Source organism: Rhinatrema bivittatum, chromosome 8 (genome assembly GCF_901001135.1).
Source record: "Rhinatrema bivittatum chromosome 8, aRhiBiv1.1, whole genome shotgun sequence".
In the NCBI taxonomy this organism is placed as follows: domain Eukaryota; kingdom Metazoa; phylum Chordata; class Amphibia; order Gymnophiona; family Rhinatrematidae; genus Rhinatrema; species Rhinatrema bivittatum.
The window spans coordinates 42,030,690-42,052,381 of NC_042622.1; the positions used below are offsets into that span (position 1 = coordinate 42,030,690).

General features: G+C 45.3%; 1 protein-coding gene across 2 annotated transcripts in view; it reads left to right on the top strand.

Annotated features, from left to right (window-relative positions):
• LOC115098183 (whey acidic protein-like) overlaps positions 1–21,362 on the top strand; it is a 29,227-nt gene extending 7,865 nt beyond the window's left edge. For both annotated transcript variants that reach the window (XM_029614580.1, XM_029614579.1), the window contains exons 3-7: positions 5,773–5,913; positions 6,662–6,796; positions 11,459–11,599; positions 16,938–17,066; positions 20,754–21,362. In XM_029614580.1, the coding sequence (XP_029470440.1) occupies positions 5,773–5,913; positions 6,662–6,796; positions 11,459–11,599; positions 16,938–17,066; positions 20,754–20,773 (566 nt within the window). In that variant the 3' untranslated portion in view covers positions 20,774–21,362. The remainder of the gene's footprint in view (positions 1–5,772; positions 5,914–6,661; positions 6,797–11,458; positions 11,600–16,937; positions 17,067–20,753) is intronic.
• Positions 21,363–21,692: the final 330 nt, after the last annotated feature.

Sequence of the window (21,692 nt, forward strand, 5' to 3'; positions counted from 1 at the left end):
ATGCACGGGAAAACTGTGCGCTGAATTTCAGCCGTTTGTGGGGTTTTTTTTTAAACCACACACTAAAAATAACCTCTCGATGCAGTACGCAAATAGTAGGCTAATGCATCGGGAGTTTAAAAAAAAAAAAAGCACACATACCCCAATTAAAATGGGTGCGCGGCCTCGTTTCATAGGCGCGCATGTCTTTGGGAAGAGCTGAGCCCCGGGGGAGACAGAGCTTACGCGAGGCTCGGATTCCCTTGACCTCTGCTGCTTAGTTTAGGCACCGAGCGGCCTTGCAAGAGGTTTGCTGGGGCAGTAGCTGCTTCCAGCACCAGGGGGGGGGAGGAAGGGCAGAGCTGGGGTGCAGTTAGGAGCAGCCGCAGAAGAGGGAGCAGAGAGGTAGGCAGGGGTGTGGAGAAAAGCAGCAAGCGAAAAAGAATGACCCAGGAGAAGAGCCTCTTGGCAAAAATCCACTGTGCCTACATCGCTAATTTTCTTCTCACCAGTGTACATAAAAGAGCATAAAGATCAAACAACATTTTGCAAAATCTGGCAAGAAATGTAACTAGACACAGAGGAACAACGAGCAGAAGTGCCTGGCCTCTTCCTGCTGTGGCAGCTGCAGGCGCTAAGAGATGATAAAAACAGACGCATTTAAAAATATCTTACAGGAGAGAGAGAGAGTGAGGGAATATTATTGCATACAAATCACCTTTTCTGTGCATAAATCCAGGAGTGAAGGTCACCAGCACCACGATCTCCCAATTGGCCCCCAATACTAACACTAGTGCCAGAAGCTTTACTCCAGGGCTGACTAGGAGTACAATTTCCAGCGTAACGTGAACACGAGTTAAGCACCGGAAGGCAAAAGCTATTGACTTGGGATTTTCATGTGAGGCACTAAGCCAGGTGGACAGTTTTTGTGTGCAGAACTGCTTGGTAAGTCAGGAGGAAGGTTTGCTGCAAGTAAAAGTGCGCACATTGCTGAATGTGCCTCATTACTTCCGGCCCTTGATTCGGCAATTCAAATAGATGATTTGTGTTTAATGCCCACCCTCACTGGGAATGGAAACAGAAAAGAGTTCCCATGTGAGACCTGGAGAGGCCAAGACGTCTTGAAGGCAGGGGACCCAGAATGAATCAAGGGCAGCGAGGCCCCGGAACGCTGGCTGTCGGGAGGTTACGGTGTTGGGGGATGGGGCTAGCGCGGTGGCGCAGGCTCCCCCGGGAAATCACCCCTCTTCTCCCCCTCAGTCCCCAAGGACAGCCCTGGGGTGCAGGCTCCTGGTATGTTGTAATTTTTGCCCTCTCGTGGCACTGGGGATTTTGGTTTTTAACTGAAGGGTTAACCCTCTTACCCAAGGCACCTAAATCAAACCTTTTGGACTCAGCAATATAGATAAATGTGCAGGAATTGAAAATGAATACTTTCACTCCCTTGGAAACAAAATGAATGGCCAAATGATAACTAGGCTTGAAGATTCTGGCATTGCTCTATCTCCAGCCCTGGGATCCCCACAGTCCACCCTCTCTCTACACCATGAGCCTCTATCAGGTGTTTTTTCCCCACCCTGTCCATAGTAAAAGCTATGATAAATCAGGCCCCAAAATAGTTAAAAGAACAGTATCCATTTTGCCAACAGATCCAGTTAAATACAAACATTTCACTAGTCGCTGTTGGATTGAGGGACAATCACTGTGGGTACACTGGCACCACCTGCCTGCTGTACATGTAAACCCTCTTTTTTTCAGGCGTTCCCCGAAATAGGCAAGGGTCTACCTTCAAATGCTGCCAAGGTTGAGGAAAACCTGGATGCACTTCCGGATCAGGATTCTTCCATGGAGGACATCAGAGCTGTCCAAGGGGATCATAGTTTCAGAGCAAAATAGTATTTTATTGTAATAGAAATCAAGTAACGCAGTACAACACTAGGTAAAAGAGGAGGAGCTCGCGCTGGTGGGCGAGCTGAAAACCATGGAAGCCAAGGTTTAAATCCCACTGATACTCCTTGTGACCTTGGGCACATCACTTAACTCTCCATTGCCTCTGCTACAAACCTAAGGCCTGATTTACTAAGGCACTGTCCCATTTTGAGGCCGATGCAATAAAGTGCAATAGACTTAATAAACTACCTTTCTCATAATAATCAAGACAGTTTACGGGATCCCATATGGTATTAGGCCTATGGTAAAGAGCACTGGGTGTGGACTTGGCCAACAGAAAGTTAGGAATAAACTACATGCTAGCAGAATACCTAAAGCCCCAGTCACACAAACAGAACACAGATAGACTCTCACCAAATACAGAATAAAGAGATCATAAAATATAAATTGAAACCTGAGGACAAAAACTGAACTGGAAATCACAAGAAGCCAAACTCTATAAGCAATGCAAACACAATCAAGAAATATAAAATATTAAACATACCAATAAAAAGAATGTAAAATCTGCTGATACATTCAGCCAATTAAAAACACGTATAAAAATTAGGGATGTGAATCGTTTTTTGACGATTTAAAAAATCGTCCGATAAATTTTAAATCGTCAAAAATCGTTAGAGGCACGATAAAATAGGAATTCCCCCGATTTATCGTCAAAAATCGTAAATCGGGGGAGGGGGAGGGGGGTCAGGAGGCCCCTCCAAGCTGGCCAAAAGTCCCTGGGGGTCCAGCAGGGGTCCGGGAGCGATCTCCTGCGCTCGTGACGTCGGGGGACAGGAACCAAAATGGCGCCGGCGCTACCTTTGCCCTGTCATATGACAGGGCAGAGGTAGCGCCGGCGCCATTTCTATTGACGCAGCCGTGGCCCGAGAGTGAAAGATCACACCGGGACCCCCCCACTGGACCCCAGGTAATTTAAAACATTTTGGGGGGGTTCGGGAGGGTGGGGGATTTATTTTAAAGGGTCGGGTGGGTTTTAGGGTTGTTTTAGTGTGCCGGTTTTCCCGCCCTCCCCCGATTTACGATTTAAACGATTTTTAAAAAAACAAAACCGCGACGATCAGATTCCCTCCCCAGCCAAAATCGATCGTTAAGACGATCGATCACACGATTCACATCTCTAATAAAAATGTTTAAAATATTACCAAGCACTAATAAAATATTTCAAAACAGCAGATACATCACATCCAATAATTAAAACTAACAAGGATAAAAAAAAATCTCTCATTCTCCATATCTGGGAACTTAAGATTTCCAGTACTCCTGAGATTGTCGTAGATTGGAGGTTGGTGCACAAACTTTAACCTCTCTCACACACACATATATACAGGTACTCACACACACATGTGTGCAGGCACTCTCCCTCATAGACACACACATACACACACCAAAACCCTCTCATATATACACATATACACACATACACCCTCTCATACACATACACATATATACACAAACACACACACCCTCTCATATATACATACACACCCACCCACCACCATCTTCTCATATACACAGACACCACCCCACCACCCTCTTCTCATACACACAGACACCACCCCACCACCACCCTCTCATACACATACATCACCACCATCACCCTCTCATACACACACAACACCCCACCACCACCCTCTCATACACACACACCACCACCACTACCCTCTCATACACACACATCACCACCATTACCCTCTCATGCACATTAAGAAAACAGGTGCTCGATGCTAGTGCCCGTTTCAGCACATGTTTTACTGATATGGCCTCTTTGTATCTATAGAAAAAAAAGCTTTGTAAGTCAGGCCCTTAGATTTTAAGCCCTCTGGGGAAATATCTACTGTACCTGCCTGTAACTCTCAATAAATAAAAAAAATAAAAAAAAAAAATAATGGGGAAAAGTACAAACAAAACAGTTCTTAAAGTGATAGGCAGTCCTAATCAGAAGAGAAAAATGCAATCACAAAAACTTATTCTTGTGCTGCTTGAGTAACAAGTGCAGGAATTGCATACTGTGGAAACATGACCGCAGACAAAGACCATCCACACAAACTGCTCAGCTCCACAACTCCTATCATTCCCTCAGAATCCCCTGTGCTTGTCCTATGCTTTCTTGAATTCAGATACTGTCCTTGTCTCCACCATCTCCACTGGAAGGCTATTCCATTCTTTTTGAAAAGAAATACTATCTTAGATTTCACCCTCATCCCATGAGCCCTCGTTCCAGAACTTCCTTTCTGTTGAGAGATCCACCTCCTGTGCATTGATACCTGGGAGGTATATAAATATCTGTATCATATCTCCCCTATCCCACCTTTCCACTAGGATATACATGTTTAGGTCTTTAAGTCTGTTCCCATATGCTTTACAGTGAAGACCACGGACCACTTCAGTAGCCACCCCCTGGTCCGACTCCATCCTGTTTATATCCTTTTGAAGGTGCGGTCTCCAGAATTATACACAATATTCCAAATGAGGTCTCACCAGGGACTTATAAAGGGGCAATAGCACCTCTTATTTTATGCTCACCATTCATCTCCCTATGCACCCAAGCATCTTTCTGGTTTTACCGTCACTTTATCTGCTTATTTGGCCACCTTAAAATCATCAAATAAGATTCCTTTGGCGTGGACTCTTGGACCAAGATGGAGTTGGCAAACCTGACTCTCGGACCACCAAATGCAACAAAGATCACCCCCGGATCCTGCTCGTCTCTTGCATAGAAATATTTCATCCCCTAATACTGTATGGCTCCTTTAGGTTTTTTCAGCCCAAGGGGCTTCGCTAGATCCCTCCTCATGTTTTCCACACCTTACTGGTTGTCTACTCTGGTACATATTTTGGTATGATCAGCAAAAAGACAAACCTTTCCCAATTGTCCTTCCACAATATTGCCTAGGAGAATGCTGAAAAGAACCAGTTCAAGGGCTGATCCCTGCGGCACACCACTAGTAATGCCCCTGTCCTTAGAGTGAACTCTGTTTACCACCACACTTTGTCACCTCCCTCTCAACCAGTTTCTAACTCAATCACTTTAGCACTCATACCAAGGGTGCTCAATTTATTTATAAGCCACCGATACAGAACCATGTCAAAGGCATTACTGAAATCCAAGTACACCACATCTAATGCTCTCCCCGATCCTACTCTCCAGCCACCCATTCAAGGAAACTGATCATATTCATCCTTTGGCTTCCAGATAACTGCACCATCCTCTGCTTTAACAGCAATCCCATTAATTTATTCCCTACGGCCTTTAGTTCCCCGCTTTTGTCCTTACTTCCATCTTTGTGGCGAGGAACCCCCCATCCGCCCATCTCCAGCCCTCCAGAACTTCTCCCCACACTAAGGAAGCAGAATCTCCTCTGATCCTCTTCAGTTCATCTGGCCCTAAGGGTCTTCTCTTGGTTATGGATGTGCACTGTGCCAGCAGCACCCTACTGATGTCCAACAGAGAAAAAAAAAAAAGTAAAATCTGGGACTGGAACTAGGACTGTGCCCCAGTCACTACAAGCACATTGCACCGGGTCACCAGCACTGCACATGTACTGCACTGGGTCACTTTCATTGAGAACAGCCACACTGGGGGGACCCTTGCATCCCTTCTTCCACCACAGTTCCCAGTCAGTACTGTAACCCGTCGCTCACACCTTCTCCTGCTTCCATTTCTCTGGTAGCAGGAGTCTTTGTCTTTTCCTTGCGATACACTCATTCTAAAAATGCGCAGGTGCCTGCTCTCATAATTTCACAAGCAGCTGGGATGGGAGCTATAAGCCTAGAATAGCTAAGATGTTTTTGTTGGAAATGCAGCATTTCTGACTGCACCATCTGTTTTTTCGTCTGCTCCAGACAGACCTGGCAATTGTCCATGCGACACAGAAATATCTTCAGAGGACTGCGGTGATGTGTGCACGGCCGATAGCGAATGTGCCACCAGCCTGAAGTGCTGCACCTCTAAGTGCGGTCGCAGTTGCATAGCACCTACTGGAGGTACGGCACTATACAGTACCTAAACACATGTTTATTCACATTTTCATTTTGTTTGTGTTTTGTTTCTGGCTTATTTAGTGTAATTTTATGTATCTCAAACAAAGTAAACCAACAATTAATGAAAAAATACGAAAGGACGAGACCCAGGGTCCCCTCCTCTGCTGGAGAAAAAAAAAAAAAAAGCCCAAGACTGGCTCCTCCCCCCACTCCATTCCCATTTTCCCCACCCCCGTGGGTCTTAAGAAAACCAAATGAGGCAGGCACATTCTCCAGGCGCTCCTGCCCTGCTGGATCCTGATTCAAAATGGCACCAGCTCTGCAGAGGTATCGCCATATGACAAAATGGCGCCAATTTCAGGGCCAGTTGGTGCCATTTTAAATAATGACCTGCCCCGTGTGGACTTCCTAAGACCCACAAATGAAGTAAAATGGGTCTGAGGGTTATGGGTGGGGGAGGGAGGGAGGGTGCGGGCTTTAAATTCATTCTTCATTTTTTGCAGTGCTGGCACTGTTTTATTTTTTGCGGGGGGGGGGGCCTGCAGCTGATGGCTGCTTGGTAAACGAAATGAAAGGAACAATTGTGTTCATTTTTCTTTCATTATGTTTTCAAAAACAAAACGAAACAGGAAACATTGTCCTGAAGTGTCCTGTTAAGTTTCAAATGAAAGCACGTTCCTCATTTTGTGCCGATAAGGCATAAATAGAAATCTCTGTGTGTATTTTATTCTCTGTGATATTCCTGTTGCAGTGACAGCTGGATTCTGTCCTCCTGATGTCCCTCCTGGTGTAGTCACCCCCTGCCTTGTACAATGCAATAACTGTTCAGAGAAGGAAAAATGCTGTGCTCACGGCTGTGGCCGTAAATGCATGCCGACATCCTCAGGTAAGTCATATCTACCGCAGGGCATAATCTTACTGGGCTCGATATTCAAAGGCGTTTTGCCGGATAACTCAGCAGTTATGCAGCTAAATAACAACTTTTAGAATATTGAGCCACTTAATCCAGCTAATCTTAGCCAGACGAGTCATTATATTAAGCTAAATAAATTTAGCTGGACAAAACAGGGGCATTGTGAGGGTGTTCTGGGGCAGTGCAAAGCCATGTGGCTAACTTAAGCCGATTTCCAAACTGTGTCCGGTTAAGTTAGCCAGGGTAACCTTAGCACTGTCTCAGAAACGTTCTGAAGTTATCCTGCCGCCTGTGGCCAGAAACCGCCTCTTAACCGGATATATTCAAAAGATCTCCGGTGAATCGGCGGCAGACGTGGCACAAAAAAATCCTGGGTCTTTAGGTCCAATCCTGCAGCCCCCTCTCCCCCCCCCCCCCGAAAATAGTTACAAATAATTGGGGCCGTAGCGCCCAACCCCCTATCCAATTGTTTAAAAAGTGAAGCAGTGGGGGCTAGTGCCCCCAGGCTGGACCCCCTCCCCTCCTTCTTCCCCATTTTGTCCAAAAAACAGATGGTCTACCCCTTCCCTGCTCCCCACTCACTCACCACCTCGTCTTTATCTTTTACCCTGGATCTCCCCACCCCACCCCCAACATGAGTGAAACCGCGGCCAGCAGAGGTGGTCACTTCTAGCGTTCCTCCGACAGCACAGCATGATCCGGCACGTCCAGCGTCGCCGCTGGGAGCACCAAGTGTGCAAGAGACTTCCTGTTCCTGGCTGGGGTTTGACTAATCCAGGGGGGTGGGCGGCTCCTGTGCAGGGGTCCAGGGTAAGGGATAATGGCTCTTTGGGTGGCTCAGAGCAGGTAGGAGTAAATCATCTGGGTTTTTTTAGACAAAACAGGGAAGGAAGTGGGAGGAGGGGCATTGGCCCCCCACTGCTTCATTTATTTTTTAATTGGGGGGGGGGATTTGGCACCAGGGGGTGCTGGCTCTACAACCCCAATTATTTGTAACTTGGGTGGGGGCTGGGGGATCAAGCCTAGTGGCCCAGAATTATTATTTGTTTGGTCATCGTGGCTACCACTTAACTGGTTATCTTTTGAATGTAATTGGTTTAGTGGCAAGTTATCTGGCTGCACAAGGCTGAATAAAACCTAACTAGTTATATCCAGACATCCCTTCTTTTCTGAGCTACCAAAATGCTCACCCACTCTATTGTCACCTCCCTCTTAGACTACAGCAATTTGCTCTTCGCCAGTCTCCACTGCAGTATATTCAAAGTTCAGCTGCATGACTTAGCTTTCTTCAACATCTCTATGACCGTGTAAATCTCTCTCCTCAGCCACTTCCACATGCAGTTCAAGCTTCTCTTATTCGCCTTTAAAAGTATTCACTCTGCAGCTCCTCATTACTTCTCTTCTCTCTCCCAACACCCTTCCTCAAGAACTCCATTCATCTGTCAGGTTGCTCTTATCTGTGCCGTTCTCCTTCACGGTCAACTCCCGACTTTCAGGCCATTTCAGTAAACCACGCAGGAGAGCCGGCGCTCCGAGGCGAGCTCCCGCTCTCCCAACGCGCGCCCAGGCCACTCTCCTGGATGCACCATTCACTATGCAAATGAGGGCCTGCGCTAATAAGGAGGCGCTAGGGACACTAGCGCGTCCCTAGCGCCTCCTTATTGGCAGAAGCGGGTTTGACAGCCGACGCTTAATTTTACCGGCGTCGGTTGTCAAACCCGCTGCAAGCCACGGGTTCGGAAAACGGACGCCGGCAAAATTAAGCGTCCGTTTTCCAACCCGCGAGCCGCGGACAGGTTTTTTTTTAAGATTTTTAATTTTTTTTTATTTTTGGGGCCTCCTACTTAATATCGCTATGATATTAAGTCAGAGGGTGTACAGAAAAGCAGTTTTTTCTGCTTTTCTGTACACTTTCCCGGTGCCGGCCGAAATTAACTCCTGGGATAGGCGTTAATTTCAGAGAGTAAAATCTGCGGCTTGGCTGCATATTTTGCTTTCTATATCGCGCGGGACTAATAGGCTCATCAACATGAATTTGCATGTTGCGGGCGCTATTAGTTTCAGGGGGGTTGGCCGTGCGTTTTCCACGCGTTATTACCCCTTACTGTATAAGGGGTAAAAATAGCATGTGGAAAACGCGCGGCCAAACAGGGGCTAATGGTGCACTCGGCTGAGCGCACCATACTGTATTGGCCTGTAAGTGCTTTCTCTCTCACTGCACTGTATGCCTAAATCAGTGCATCATGCACCCTCTCTGGTTGTATTCAAATCCATTCTAAAAACTTGTCTTTTTGAGGCTAAGCAGTTCTCTACAATAAATTTCCCTCCAACACCACCTCGTCTTCTAGTGCATATCACCACACTAACAAAGACATATCTCTCAAATCTTTTGAACCCATCACAGCCTGAGATCCAAGCAGTTTTGAAGAAAATGAAACCTTCCTCACACCCCTTCAACCGAATCCCTACTAAACTGCTCCTTCTAATCCCCGACATCATCTCCAAATCGCTGGCTGACATCATTAACTGTTCTTTATCCCAGAGAATCTATCCAGACGATCTTAAACTGGCCTCCATCAAACCACTCCTAAAGAAACCAAATCTGGATCCCAAAGATCCCAATACCTTCCGCCCGATCTCCAACCTGCCTTTTATAGCCAAGGTCGTGAAAAAATTAGTCAATACACAACTATCCGATTACATCGAAGGCCACAAAATTCTGTTCCCTACCCAATATGGATTACAAAAAGCTTTAAGCACAGAATCCCTACTCATATCCCTGACAGACCACCTCATCATGGGCCTCGATAAAGGTCACTCATTCCTACTGATTCTCCTGGACCTCTCAGCAGCATTTGACACTGTTAACCACACCATCCTCCTAAACCAGCTGACAAACATCAGAATAACAGGAACTGCATTGGCCTGGTTCAAAACATTCCTTGATAACAGAGGCTACAAGGTTAAAATTCACAATAAAGAATCACACCGTCAACACTCCTCCCTATGAGTTCCCCAAGGTTCTTCCCTATCCCCCACGTTCTTCAACATTAACCTTCTTCCACTATGCAAGCTGTTAACTAAACTGAACCTAAAACACTTCTTATACGCCGACGATGTCCAGATCGTGATCCCCCTTAAAGAATCCATCACTAAAACACTTGAATTTTGGGAAAACTGCCTTCAAGAAATCAACGGCCTCCTCACCAGCTTAAACTTAATACTAAATTCTTCTAAGAGCGAACTCCTCCTCATGTCTCCGGAAAATAGCAATATCACTACGAATCCACCAGCTAACCTTCATATCACCCAAGATAGAGACTTAGGAGTTATTATCAATAATTGTCTAAATCTAAAATCATTTATCAACCAAACAACTAAGGACTGTTTTTATAAACTACATGTCCTGAAAAGAATAAAACCACTCCTTCACTTTCAAGATTACAGAACGGTTCTGCAAGCCATAATCTTCTCTAAGATAGACTACTGTAACTCTATCTTATTAGGTCTCTCCCCTCATCACACACCAAACCTCTTCAGGTGGTCCAAAACGCGGCAGCCAGAATACTGACAAACACGAGGAGAAGAGACCACATTTCTCCCATCCTCAAAGACCTACACTGGCTGCCAATTCACTACAGAATCATTCATAAGTCCATTACCACTATCTACAAAGCCATCCATCACCACACTCCACTCAACCTACAAATCCCTTTCAGAAAACATACCTCCTCCAGACCCATTAGAGAAGCTTACAGAGAATCACTACATGTTCCCCATACCAGAACCTCTCAACATATAACATTTAGAGACCGGGCTTTCTCTACAGCAGGACCATCCCTATGGAACATTCCACCTGATCTTCATCAAGAATCATGCCTTCTAACATTCAGAAAAAAGCTTAAGATGTGGTTGTTTAAGCAAGCCTTTCCAGACCTCAACTGAATCTGGCCGTAGGGAGTAAATCCAATGACAACCACAGTCAGACATGCTTAGAACATTGTAAATAATTGCTCTTTCTGTTAAATTCCTTTAGTCTTTCCTTCTTCACCCAGTTTTGAACATCCTTGTTTTATTGTAACTTCAGAGTTTCTCTTCCCTCGTTACAGTTTTTGTTTTTGTTTTTTTTAGTTTATTTTCATTTTTACACCCCCCCTGTTAAATGTAAACCAGCATGATGTGATTTTTATCTTGAATGCCGGTATAGAAAAATGTTAAATAAATACATACATACTCTTCCCATAGACTCGTTTGTCATGTATGTTTATTGTGACTAGGGGCCGTCCATAAAGGACGTCACACTATTTTGGCATGAAATCAACCCCCACCCTCTTTTCACACTTCGTCACAAATCACCATACTCCCCTCCTCACAAAAGTGGTAACCCCCCCGTCAGAGCGTGATGTCATTTATGGAATACTCCCTGGATTGTAAGCTCCATGGAGAAGGGACTGTCTTTTATGTGCATCTGGACAATGCTGCATATGTCTAGTAGCGCTTTAGAAAAGATACATAGTAGAAGTAGTAGTGGACCACTCTTCCCTCATGAACCAGGCTTAATGCTGTCTCTGTCTACTAACTGGACCAGTTTCTTTCCCAGCACACTTGTTTATACTTGACTTATTGTTGTTTTAGTGAAACCAGGATTCTGCCCTCGAAATGAAATGTACTGTTTCGTCCCAACTTGTCCTCAGTGCAGTAGCGACAGCGGCTGTCCAGGAGATGAGAAGTGCTGTTCCAAAGACTGTGGAATGGAGTGTGTCGCACCACTGCCAGGTACCAGTATAATGTAGTCAAGTATTGCCTGTGCAGGATAACAGTCTCCGAGACTTCCTGCGTTCTTAATGGTTAGTTAGGTCCCAGACATTCATATTCTCGTACAGTTGTAGCACAGCCAAACAGGGTCTATGCATCTCCCTCTCAAAAGCCTTCATTTGTATATTAATGCTTTAGCCCAGGGATCTCCAAATCCAATCTGAGGGCCCTGAACTAATATGGCTTTCTCACAAACAAAGAGCTTCTTAACGAACCTATATATCCACAATCCAAAATCACAAAAGGTATCGCTTATACTCATTCTCAAAAGTGGTAACCCCCTCCCCCCCCGGGAAGAAAGGTTGCGACACCAATCGAAAAGCTAAGTACTTTTCTAAGGAAATCTCATAAAATAGAACACATAGTTGATATGCCTTTCCTTTTCTTTATAGACTTCATGATACATTGGCTCCTGATGAAGCACCTTGAGTTGCGAAATACAGCCGCTGTCGAGCCAATTTAACTCTCACTGCTAGGAATTTATAATTGAGCGGGCATAGACAATAAACATCCTGGCCGGACCGCAAATGATAGAGAAGACCGGACGGCTTAGCCCATTACTAAGCACGTCGTCTGAGGCTTGCTAATGCGGTTCCGGCTTACACAATAATTTTTTCTGGTTGGTGAAGAGCATAGTGTGAATGAGTATAAGCGATACCTTTTGTGATTTTGGATTCTAATATGGCTTTCAACATTTCCACAATGAATATCCATGAAATATATCTGCATGCTTTTCCTTCATGATATGCAAATGTATCATGCATATTCATTATGGAAATCCTGAAAACAAGATGTGATTGCGGGACTCGGGACCAGATTTGGGGACCGCTGATTTTAGCCAATGAAGTAACAGCCGGAACAATGCTTGATGGCACCACAATACACTTTCCATTCTGTGGTTGTCCATTCCACTGATTAATTGCAGGCACTGACACAGTGAAAAGGAAGCCATAGGCTCTCCATTGATTACATTATGACTGGAGGCAAGTGCCAGCACATCTGTGAGGGCTGGCCGTGTGCAGTTCCCAGTGCTGTATAAGGATATCTGTACTTAAAGCAAAGGAGATGGGAATCCAACTGACTGAATGAAACCAAATAAAACCACATGCCAGCCCTCCAGAGAGACCTACATTGGTCTCATAAATGTGTGTAACTGTGTGATATATATTTACTGCGCACCCACACTATCTAATCATCCTCAAAGTCCTTCTTTTACATTTTTCCAAAAAAATGTAATGTAAAAATGAGTCTTTCAATATCCAACGAAGTTTTGGAAAAACACAAATAATCCTGCTGTCACAAAGCATTTAAATCAGTGGCCCAATAAAGCACCAAGGGGCCAATGCAAAAATGTTGTGCTGAGTGTTTAGCACCCGCTTTCCTAATGCGCCCCCAGGCACCTCTCCTGGGGGCGCCATCCAATATTTAAATTAGGGCTCGCGCGGTCGAGGAGGCGCTAGGGGCGATTGCGTGCCCCTAGCGCCTCCTTGACAGCGTGCGCCTGAGAAAGGTCTGCTGTCAGTGGCTGTCCGCCAGTTAAGAAAACGGACGTTGAATTTATCAGCCTCTGTTTTCCTAATCAGCGCACATGCACAGGTTAGAAAAATGGATGCTGATAAATTCATCAGCATCCATTCTCCCAACCTGACCACCAGCCCTGGAGTGTATAAATAAATATTAAAGTGTCAGGCATGTAATATTAATTTATTCACTCCTTCACTTATTGCCAATTGGTCCATTCACTGATGATACAAAATTGTTCAGAGTAGTTAAAACACAAGCAGATTGTGATAAATTGCAGGAAGACCTTGTGAGACTGGAAAATTGGGCATCAAAATGGCAGATGAAATTTAATGTGGATCAGTGCAAAGTGATGCATATAGGGAAAAATAACCCATGCTATAATTACACAATGTTAGGTTCCATATTAGGTGCTACAACCCAAGAAAGAGATCTAGGTGTCATAGTGGATAACACATTGAAATCGTTGGTTCAGTGTACTGTGGAAGTCAAAAAAGCAAACAGAATGTTGGGAATTATTAGAAAGGGAATGGTGAATAAAACGGAAATGTCATAATGCCTCTGTATCGCTCCATGGTGAGACCGCAGCTTGAATACTGTGTACAATTCTGGTCGCCGCATCTCAAAAAAGATATAATTGTGATGGAGAAGATACAGAGAAGGGCTACGAAAATGATAAGGGGAATGGAACAGCTCCCCTATGAGGAAAGACTAAAGAGGTTGGGACATTTCAGCTTGGAGAAGAGACGGCTGAGGGGGGGATATGATAGAGGTGTTTAAAATTATGAGAGGTCTAGAAAGGGTAGATGTGAAACGGTTATTTACTCTTTTGGATAATAAAAAGACTAGGGGGCACTCCATGAAGTTAGCATGTGGCACATTTAAAACTAATCGGAGAAAGTTCTTTTTTACTCAGCGCACGGTTGGACTCTGGAATTTGTTGCCAGGGGATGTGGTTAGTGCAGTTAGTATAGCTGTGTTTAAAAAAAGATTGGATAAGTTCTAGGAAGAGAAGTTCATTACCTGCTATTAATTAAGTTGACTTAGAAAATAGCCACTGCTATTACTAGCAACGGTAACATGGAATAGATTTAGTTTTTGGGTACTTGCCTGGTTCTTATGGACTGGATTGGCCACTGTTGGAAACAGGATGCTGGGCTTGATGGACCCTTGGTCTGACCCAGTATGACATGTTCTTATGTAAGTGAAAAGACCAATCCCCTTTCAGAAGGCTGTCCTGAAAGGGGATTGGTCCTTTCACTGACAAATGTCAGTGAAAAGGATCAATGGGCAATAAGTGAAGGAATGAATAAATTAATATTAAGTGCCTGACACTTCAATTTCTTCACTCCTTACAGTGCCGGCAGTCAGGTTTGCAAAATGGACGTTGAATTTATCAGCATCTGTTTTCCTAACCCATGGATGTACCAGGGGATCAGGAACCAGACGCTTGTGAACTGAGCGTCCACTTCCTGCACCGGACTGCCCTGCTTTTTTTTTTTTTACCTTTTTTTTTTAATTTTTTTAAAGAGTTATTCCTCCTACTTAATATCCCAACGATATTAAGTAGGAGGCAGTACAGAAAAGCAGTTTTTTTTCTGCTTTTCTGTACTAGTTTTAGGAGCGGTCAGCAACTAACACCTGCTCCGGGCAGGCATTAATTACTGATCGCTAAAATGCATAAGGCGATTAGTTAGCGCCTATACAACCTGCATCCAACTGCAGGTTATACAGTGCGCACTATATTGCATCGGTCCTGAAGGGTGCAGAAATCCAACACCGGTGTCTTGACTCCCCTGTGCCTGCCTCCGGGATTAATTATTATCCACATCTGTGCTTTCCAGTCTACATGAAAAGGAAAAGGGGAATTGGGTCCAGACAGCAACCAACAAGGGGCCCTGACTTTTACAGTCTGGGGAACCGATAAGCATGGGGGTAACTTGCTAGTGTGGCTGTTACTACTCTTAACCAATAAGCCTTGATGCTTTTGACACAACTGTAATATCGCTCTGTGCTTCAGCGATGGAGGGGGGTGTGTGACGGGAAAGAGGAATTGGATTCAGAGACAGCCAACACTAGCCCTGACTTTTTTTATGGGCTGGGGTACTGATGCGCAGACATAAGGGGAAAAATCACACGACTACTTCTACAGCCAAGTCCATAAGCAAAGCACGTCAAGCAGCACTGTCTGAATTTTCAAGAAGACTCCTCACCCAGAAAAATGTTGCTAGCAGAAATTTTTATGGGTTATCATACGGCTTGGGGATAACTGTACGAAGCAGCAGATACTACCCTTCAGAGAAGAATGGGGTAACCTGAACAGCACGGCAGATACTACCAGAAGAAGCTTATTGGGCAGACTGGATGGACCATTTGCTCCTTTTCCGCCAGCATTTCTTTGTGACTAATGTTACTTAAAAGAAACATCTGAGCACAGCAACCTTGATAGTAAGCACAAAGAATGAAAGCAATGAAAAACTGAGAGGAACAGCAGGAGGCAAGACTGGAAGTGATGGCACTTGATGGACTCGGAAGCTTGGTGTGCAATTGTCAAAAAGATTTACGGGGGTAAAACTGTCCATCTAAAAATTGCTCTCTTTCTCAAAGCAGCTACAAGTGTGCGCATCATCCCACAATGCTGAGACCCATAGCTGCACTGAGAGGAGACATTCCTGGAGGGGATCACGCGTAACCCCCGAAAACCTACCCCTGCGCACGCCGAGCCTATTTTGCATAGGCTCGGCGGCGCGCACAAGCCCCGGGACGCGCATATGTCCCGGGGCTTCAAAAAAGGAGTGGTCCGGGGGTGAGGCCGTGGGCATGGCGGCGGGCCAGGGCAGGGCTGGGGCGGCAGTCCGGGGGTGGTCCCGAGTCCTCCGGCACAGCAGCTGGCCGGAGGACACAAGTTACGCCTGCCTCGGGCAGGCGTAACTTTGACAACAAAGGTATGGGGGGGGTTTAGGCAGGGCTGGGGGGTGGGTTAGGTAGGGAAAGGGAGGGGAAGGGAGGGGAAGGTGGCGGAAGGAAAGTTCTCTCCGAGGCAAGCCATCGGGGCTTCCCTAGGGCTCGGCGTGCACTCCCTTGCGCGTGCCGACCTCGGATTTTATAACATGCGCGCAGCTGCGTGCACATGTTATAAAATCGGGCGTAGATTTGTGCGCGCCGGGTTGCACGCACAAATCTACGCCCGCGCCTAAGTTTTAAAATTTGGCCCATAGCATTTTCAAACCTTTACGTGCACCTCTTCCAGCAAATTTCTACCCACAGAGAAAGCAGGTGGAAGCGACTTTATGTATTTTGTATGCAGGGCATGTTCCAAAATGAAAGTCTGCATCTGTTGCTTTGAGAACTGGTGAAAAGCTGCGGGGTGGTCTCTGTCCTAATGCAGACAGGCTGAAAATTGCTGCCGTGATCTATGCATCTGTTTTGGTCACAGTCCTCCTAGAGCTGTCTGGGTGCATGGCGTAGGCTGCAAGAGAGCAGGCAGGTTGTGCAAATGTGCCTAGCTCACATCTGGATGCCTAACCTCTGTAGCTATGTAAAATAATGGAGTGAGCAGAGATGTAGAGGAGAATAAACATTTTTTACAAAGTAGCTGGCCTTGGAATTGCTCTTACAGCTGTTTGTTCTATATATATATATATATATATTAGATTCTTCAAAATAGTTTTCGCTGCATCACTATTACTGGCACCATCTGTGGGACTTAAGGCTCAGCTTTGCAAATAATGTCCTCCAGCTCCTGCTAAACACTTTTTTTTCTTTTTTTGCGTTTCAGAGAAATCTGGTGAATGTCCAAAGACTTCTTCGTGTTCCTCTGAAGAAGCAGACTTGGTGTGCTCCAGTGATTATGGCTGCCCGGGTGATCAGAAGTGCTGCAGGAAAAAATGTGTGGAGCCTGTGTTTGGTAATGGCTTCTGTTACATAAACATCTGGGTACCTGCAGAGGGGATGAAGGAAATGTGCTTGCAGAAGGGAAGGGGGCGGGATGAGGTTAGGGGTGGCACAGGGTGCAGTTACAGGTGCATGCAGAAGGAATGATGGGCAGGGACTTACTTGGCTTGGTTAAGTTCAGTAAGGTGGCCAGCAGCAAAGCTATCTGGGTAACTTTAGCCAATCACCGGCTTATTCAGTATCCACCCCAACCCCTCCAAAGTTAGCCAGCTAGCACTGAAAATCTGGGCTAGCTGATTAAAAGCCATACATCACAATGGCTGTCACCCACGACCACCTCTCCCCCCACATCCCAATCTCCTTTAGAAAAATAACTGTGGCACCACCACCTAAGAGACCCCTCACCGTGCGATTCCCCTTCACACAAAATAAAGCGCCACTCTCCCTGAGGGAACCCTACTCCCCACCTCCCGAGCCACTTCAGACAAGATATATTTTGGCTCCCTCCCACCCCCCAATTCCCTTCAAGCTCACCCCATCCCCTTCAAATGTTAAAAAAAAACCAACTGTAAATCCTGCAGCTGGAATCCCTACTTCCCAATCCCCTGTATGCACCAAATTCCAACAATAAGTCACCCGTCTCCCTGCCGATGCCAAGCCCCCATTCTCCAGACCCGTGCCGTACCTGTCAATGTGCGTTCCCAAATGAAGGGGAAGTCCCAAGGAACAATACCGAAGCCGATCCAATGCAGCAAAGTAACAACCAAGAAGAATAGATCGGTACAACAGGGATTCTTTATTCGTAGATGTGGTACAGTAACATGGGATATACTTAGTTTTTGGGTACTTGCCAGGTTCTTATAGTCTGGATTGGCCTCTGTTGGAAACAGGATGCTGGGCTTCATGGACCCTTGGTCTGACCCAGTATGGCATTTTCTTATGTACAGTTGCAATTAAAAAAATGTAATTGTAACTGTACCACATCCACGAATAAAGAATCCCTGTTGTACCGATCTATTCTTCTTGGTTGCTACAAATGAAGGGAAAGGCAGGCCTAGCTCCTCCCCCTCGGCATCCTGCGTTGCTCTAACAACGGTTGTCAGGGCAACACTCGCTGAACAGGAGGTCTAGCGAGTGGGGGGGGGGTCGAGGGTCGAGATTGGCAGGGAGATGGGCCACATAGCGTTGCAGTTTGGTGCATACAAGGGGATGGGGGGTGGGAGATTCCAGCTGAGGGCGCACAAAATGTATTTTGTCTGAATTGAGGGGTCAGGTTAAAGAGTAAAAGGACTAGATGACAAAATCGGGGTTAGGATTAGAAGAGACAGGGAGTAGTTTAATGGGCAGTGCATGGATTCGGTGGAGGAGGGCTGGCATTGCACAGAGGGCCGGCCACAGAATACAAAGGAATGAATAGGATTCACAAATTCTTATTAAAAAAATCTTTTCATCTCATGCCACTTGCATCTCTTCTGCTGTTGGATGATGTAGGAATCCAGGCCGCTGCTGCTAGCAAGGAGGGTGATGCTGCCCTCGAGATCACAGAGCAGGCTCAGGGTTAAAATTAATAGGAAGCTTTAACTGGCTCCGTAGCTCAGATAACTGGGCTGACCAGTCAGCAGCTGAGTCCCTAATCACTCCCTGGGGCCAATGCAATATCACATGCGAAAAACCGTGCATCCAAACCGGGCGCCAGTTTTTGCAACACACGCATATCCATAGCCCCTGGGCGCCTGACGCAATATGCAATTAGTGGCTGCGTTAACAGGGATGCGCTAGGGAACAAGTGTGCGTCCCTGGCGCTCAATGCATCGGGTGCGCGTCCGTTCAAGCCTCTTTGGAGGGTCTGGAGTCCTGGGTCATTGCCCAGCTTTATGTGAAAATGCTCCACATTTCTTCCCTGAAGGGCCCCTGACATGATTGGTTTTGTTCTCCCTTCTGGCTCAGAAAACTCTAAACTTTATCATTCAAGCCCAGCGAATGTGCATCTCAAATCAATGACACCCTACCCAGCTTTACTCTTACACCATAGTAGAATCGAGCATAGCAATGGTACCGAGAAGAAGGAACCACATAGGACAATATTTTCTCAATTTCTCCAGAGCGATCGACTGACGGTTTGACATAATGCCAGCTCCAGGGGCCGGTGTTAAGTCTGCCTCGTTTAACAAGTGTGCATCGGGAGTAATAGCTAATAGCCTTATCTATATGGCATTTACATGTGACGAGTGCTATTAGCTACGCGTGAGTTTGGACGCGCATTTTGGCTGCGCTAATCCCTTATTGAATCGGGTGTTAGTAGAGTACGTTCAAAACATGCATCCAACCGCGCACTGACCTGTGCGCTAGGCTGAGCATACTTTACTGCATCGGCCCCATGGTATGGTCAGTGCGGCTTATTACATAGGCCCATTAGCCAGCCAGCACTGAAAAATAAAAATATTGCTAGTGGGCTAAGTTGGTGCCCCTGGCCTTATTCTACCCCCTAACCCCCCACCCCCGATAATGTTCACAAATTGAATGGCTAAATAGTTTAGTTTGTTTCTTGATTGACCACAAATACTAAAAAGATCAATGCAGTTTAAATATTAAATGCAAAAAAGATGCACACAATAAACAACAAAGCAAATGCATAATAAGAACATAAAATAACCAATAAAATCCAAAATTAATAACATAAAATACATAATACAATTAATCAAATAAAGCTGCTTCGGTGGGGGAATATTTTCACCCTAAGGAATGTGGCTGCATAACTCTATAGTTATAAGTCTGTTGTGTGCACATAACAGGGATTTTGAGCAATCTAAAAATATGTGCAGAATTTCATTATATGCCTACTTCCGTAAGCACAAGAAAGCAGCTTTCCAGAGAGGTCATAGAAAAATTTCAAAAGTTAACATTTACATGCAGACTGCAACATATCACTTATTTTCCAGTTCTATTAAAAAGTTCTTCATGTGTCACTGTATTATTTCACAAAAGGCAAATAAATTATTCTGCTCACATTTTTGGCCTAAATTTTCAGATTTGCACAGAACTGCAGCCTTTAGCATGTAGTTTCAAGCACATAAGTTTCCCCTGATTTTCAGACACAGAATAAATGTGCAAATTGGCTTAAAAAATGGGGTTGATGTCTGAGTAAGAAATAAGCGTGTAACCCTCCTCTTTTTAAAACATGGCATTAGAGAGCAAATCTGCAATGGATTGGTGAATTCTTTGTACCTTGCCACACCTTTTTTCTTTTTTTTGGACCAACATAAGACTTCAAGACCACCAACTGTATATGTATATGAGCTGGTGACTGCCAAACAAATTTAGCTGGGTGTGTGCTGCAGCTGGCTCGCGGTTTGAATTGCACGGGGGGGGGGGGGGGGGGGGGCGTGCAGGTTCTGCCAGACTCCCATCCGCCCCTGTGCAATCCAAACCATGAGAGAGTTGCAGCCCACTCAGCGCTTAAAACGTGGGCAGTGGTACAGGAACAGTGCATGTAAAGTGGCATGGATGTCAGCTGTTAGAGCTCCTCGGACCCTCTGTGTTCAGCGTGGGCTGGGCAACAAAGGCCTCTCTTGATAGGAAAGGTTTCATCTCATACCCTGAAACCTGTTGTAGGTCTGTGTTAATCGGAGATTGCTCTGCGCTGTTTCTGTTTCTTCTGCCTCACTGTGTTTCATTTATTCTAAGATTGCCTTTTTCTCAGTTTCAGAACAGACAAAGTAAAAACCTGCCAGGCTTCAACCTGAAGATGGACATGAGGAGAAAGGGGAACCTGAAAACTCTTGCCTGTGTAACCTTTGCAATTGTCTTGTACTCTGTACCAATCTCGCTAGAAATCATGCAGCACGCTCGGCATCCTGTTAATATATAGAAACAGAAGAAGGCTGCTTGAAATTCCGCTTGTCGCAAAATATTGCCAAGATCCTGCATATCAGAAAAATAGAACCATTATATGAAAGTAAAGTCAGTAACTTTGCTTTCCTGAGATTTTAATATAGTATTAGAAAGTAAGATATTTGCAAATTGGCTCAGATACTGCATAATAATGCCTCGTGTTATAGGTGATAATGCGGTAACCCAGGTATTTCCTACTGCTTCTGAAAAGTGATCTGTCTCAGGACTTCACCAGCCAATCTGACCCCATACGCACTTGCACTCCGGCCCTGCAGCTTATGGCTGGGTGGGAATGATTTTTTTTTTTTTTAAGTGATTTGATTTCACTGTGAGGAAACAGGACTGTAGTCCTTACTGTCCCTTACAGTGTCCCTTCCTGTAGTCCCTGCCTTCTTGGAAATAAACTAATAAACTGATACCCTAAGTCTGGCTTTTGTGATGAATAAACCCAGGCTCACATTCTCTACCATATTTCTGCTCTCAGTCACCTTATCCAGTCCAGCATACAGACTGCAGGAATGGCAGAGCTATTCAGCGTGAAGCAAGGCACACATCCACCAAGCCATCAGGGACAGAAAATGTGAAAAAAATGTGTATTAGAAATTAATTAATGCAAAAGAATCATGAGTAGATAATCTATAGCAAGACTCTCCTCTTTCTTTGTGTGCTCTGGTCAGTCCCAAGTATTGCCACGGTTATTATCATCATTATTATTGATTTAATTACATTTTCATACTATCACAGCCGT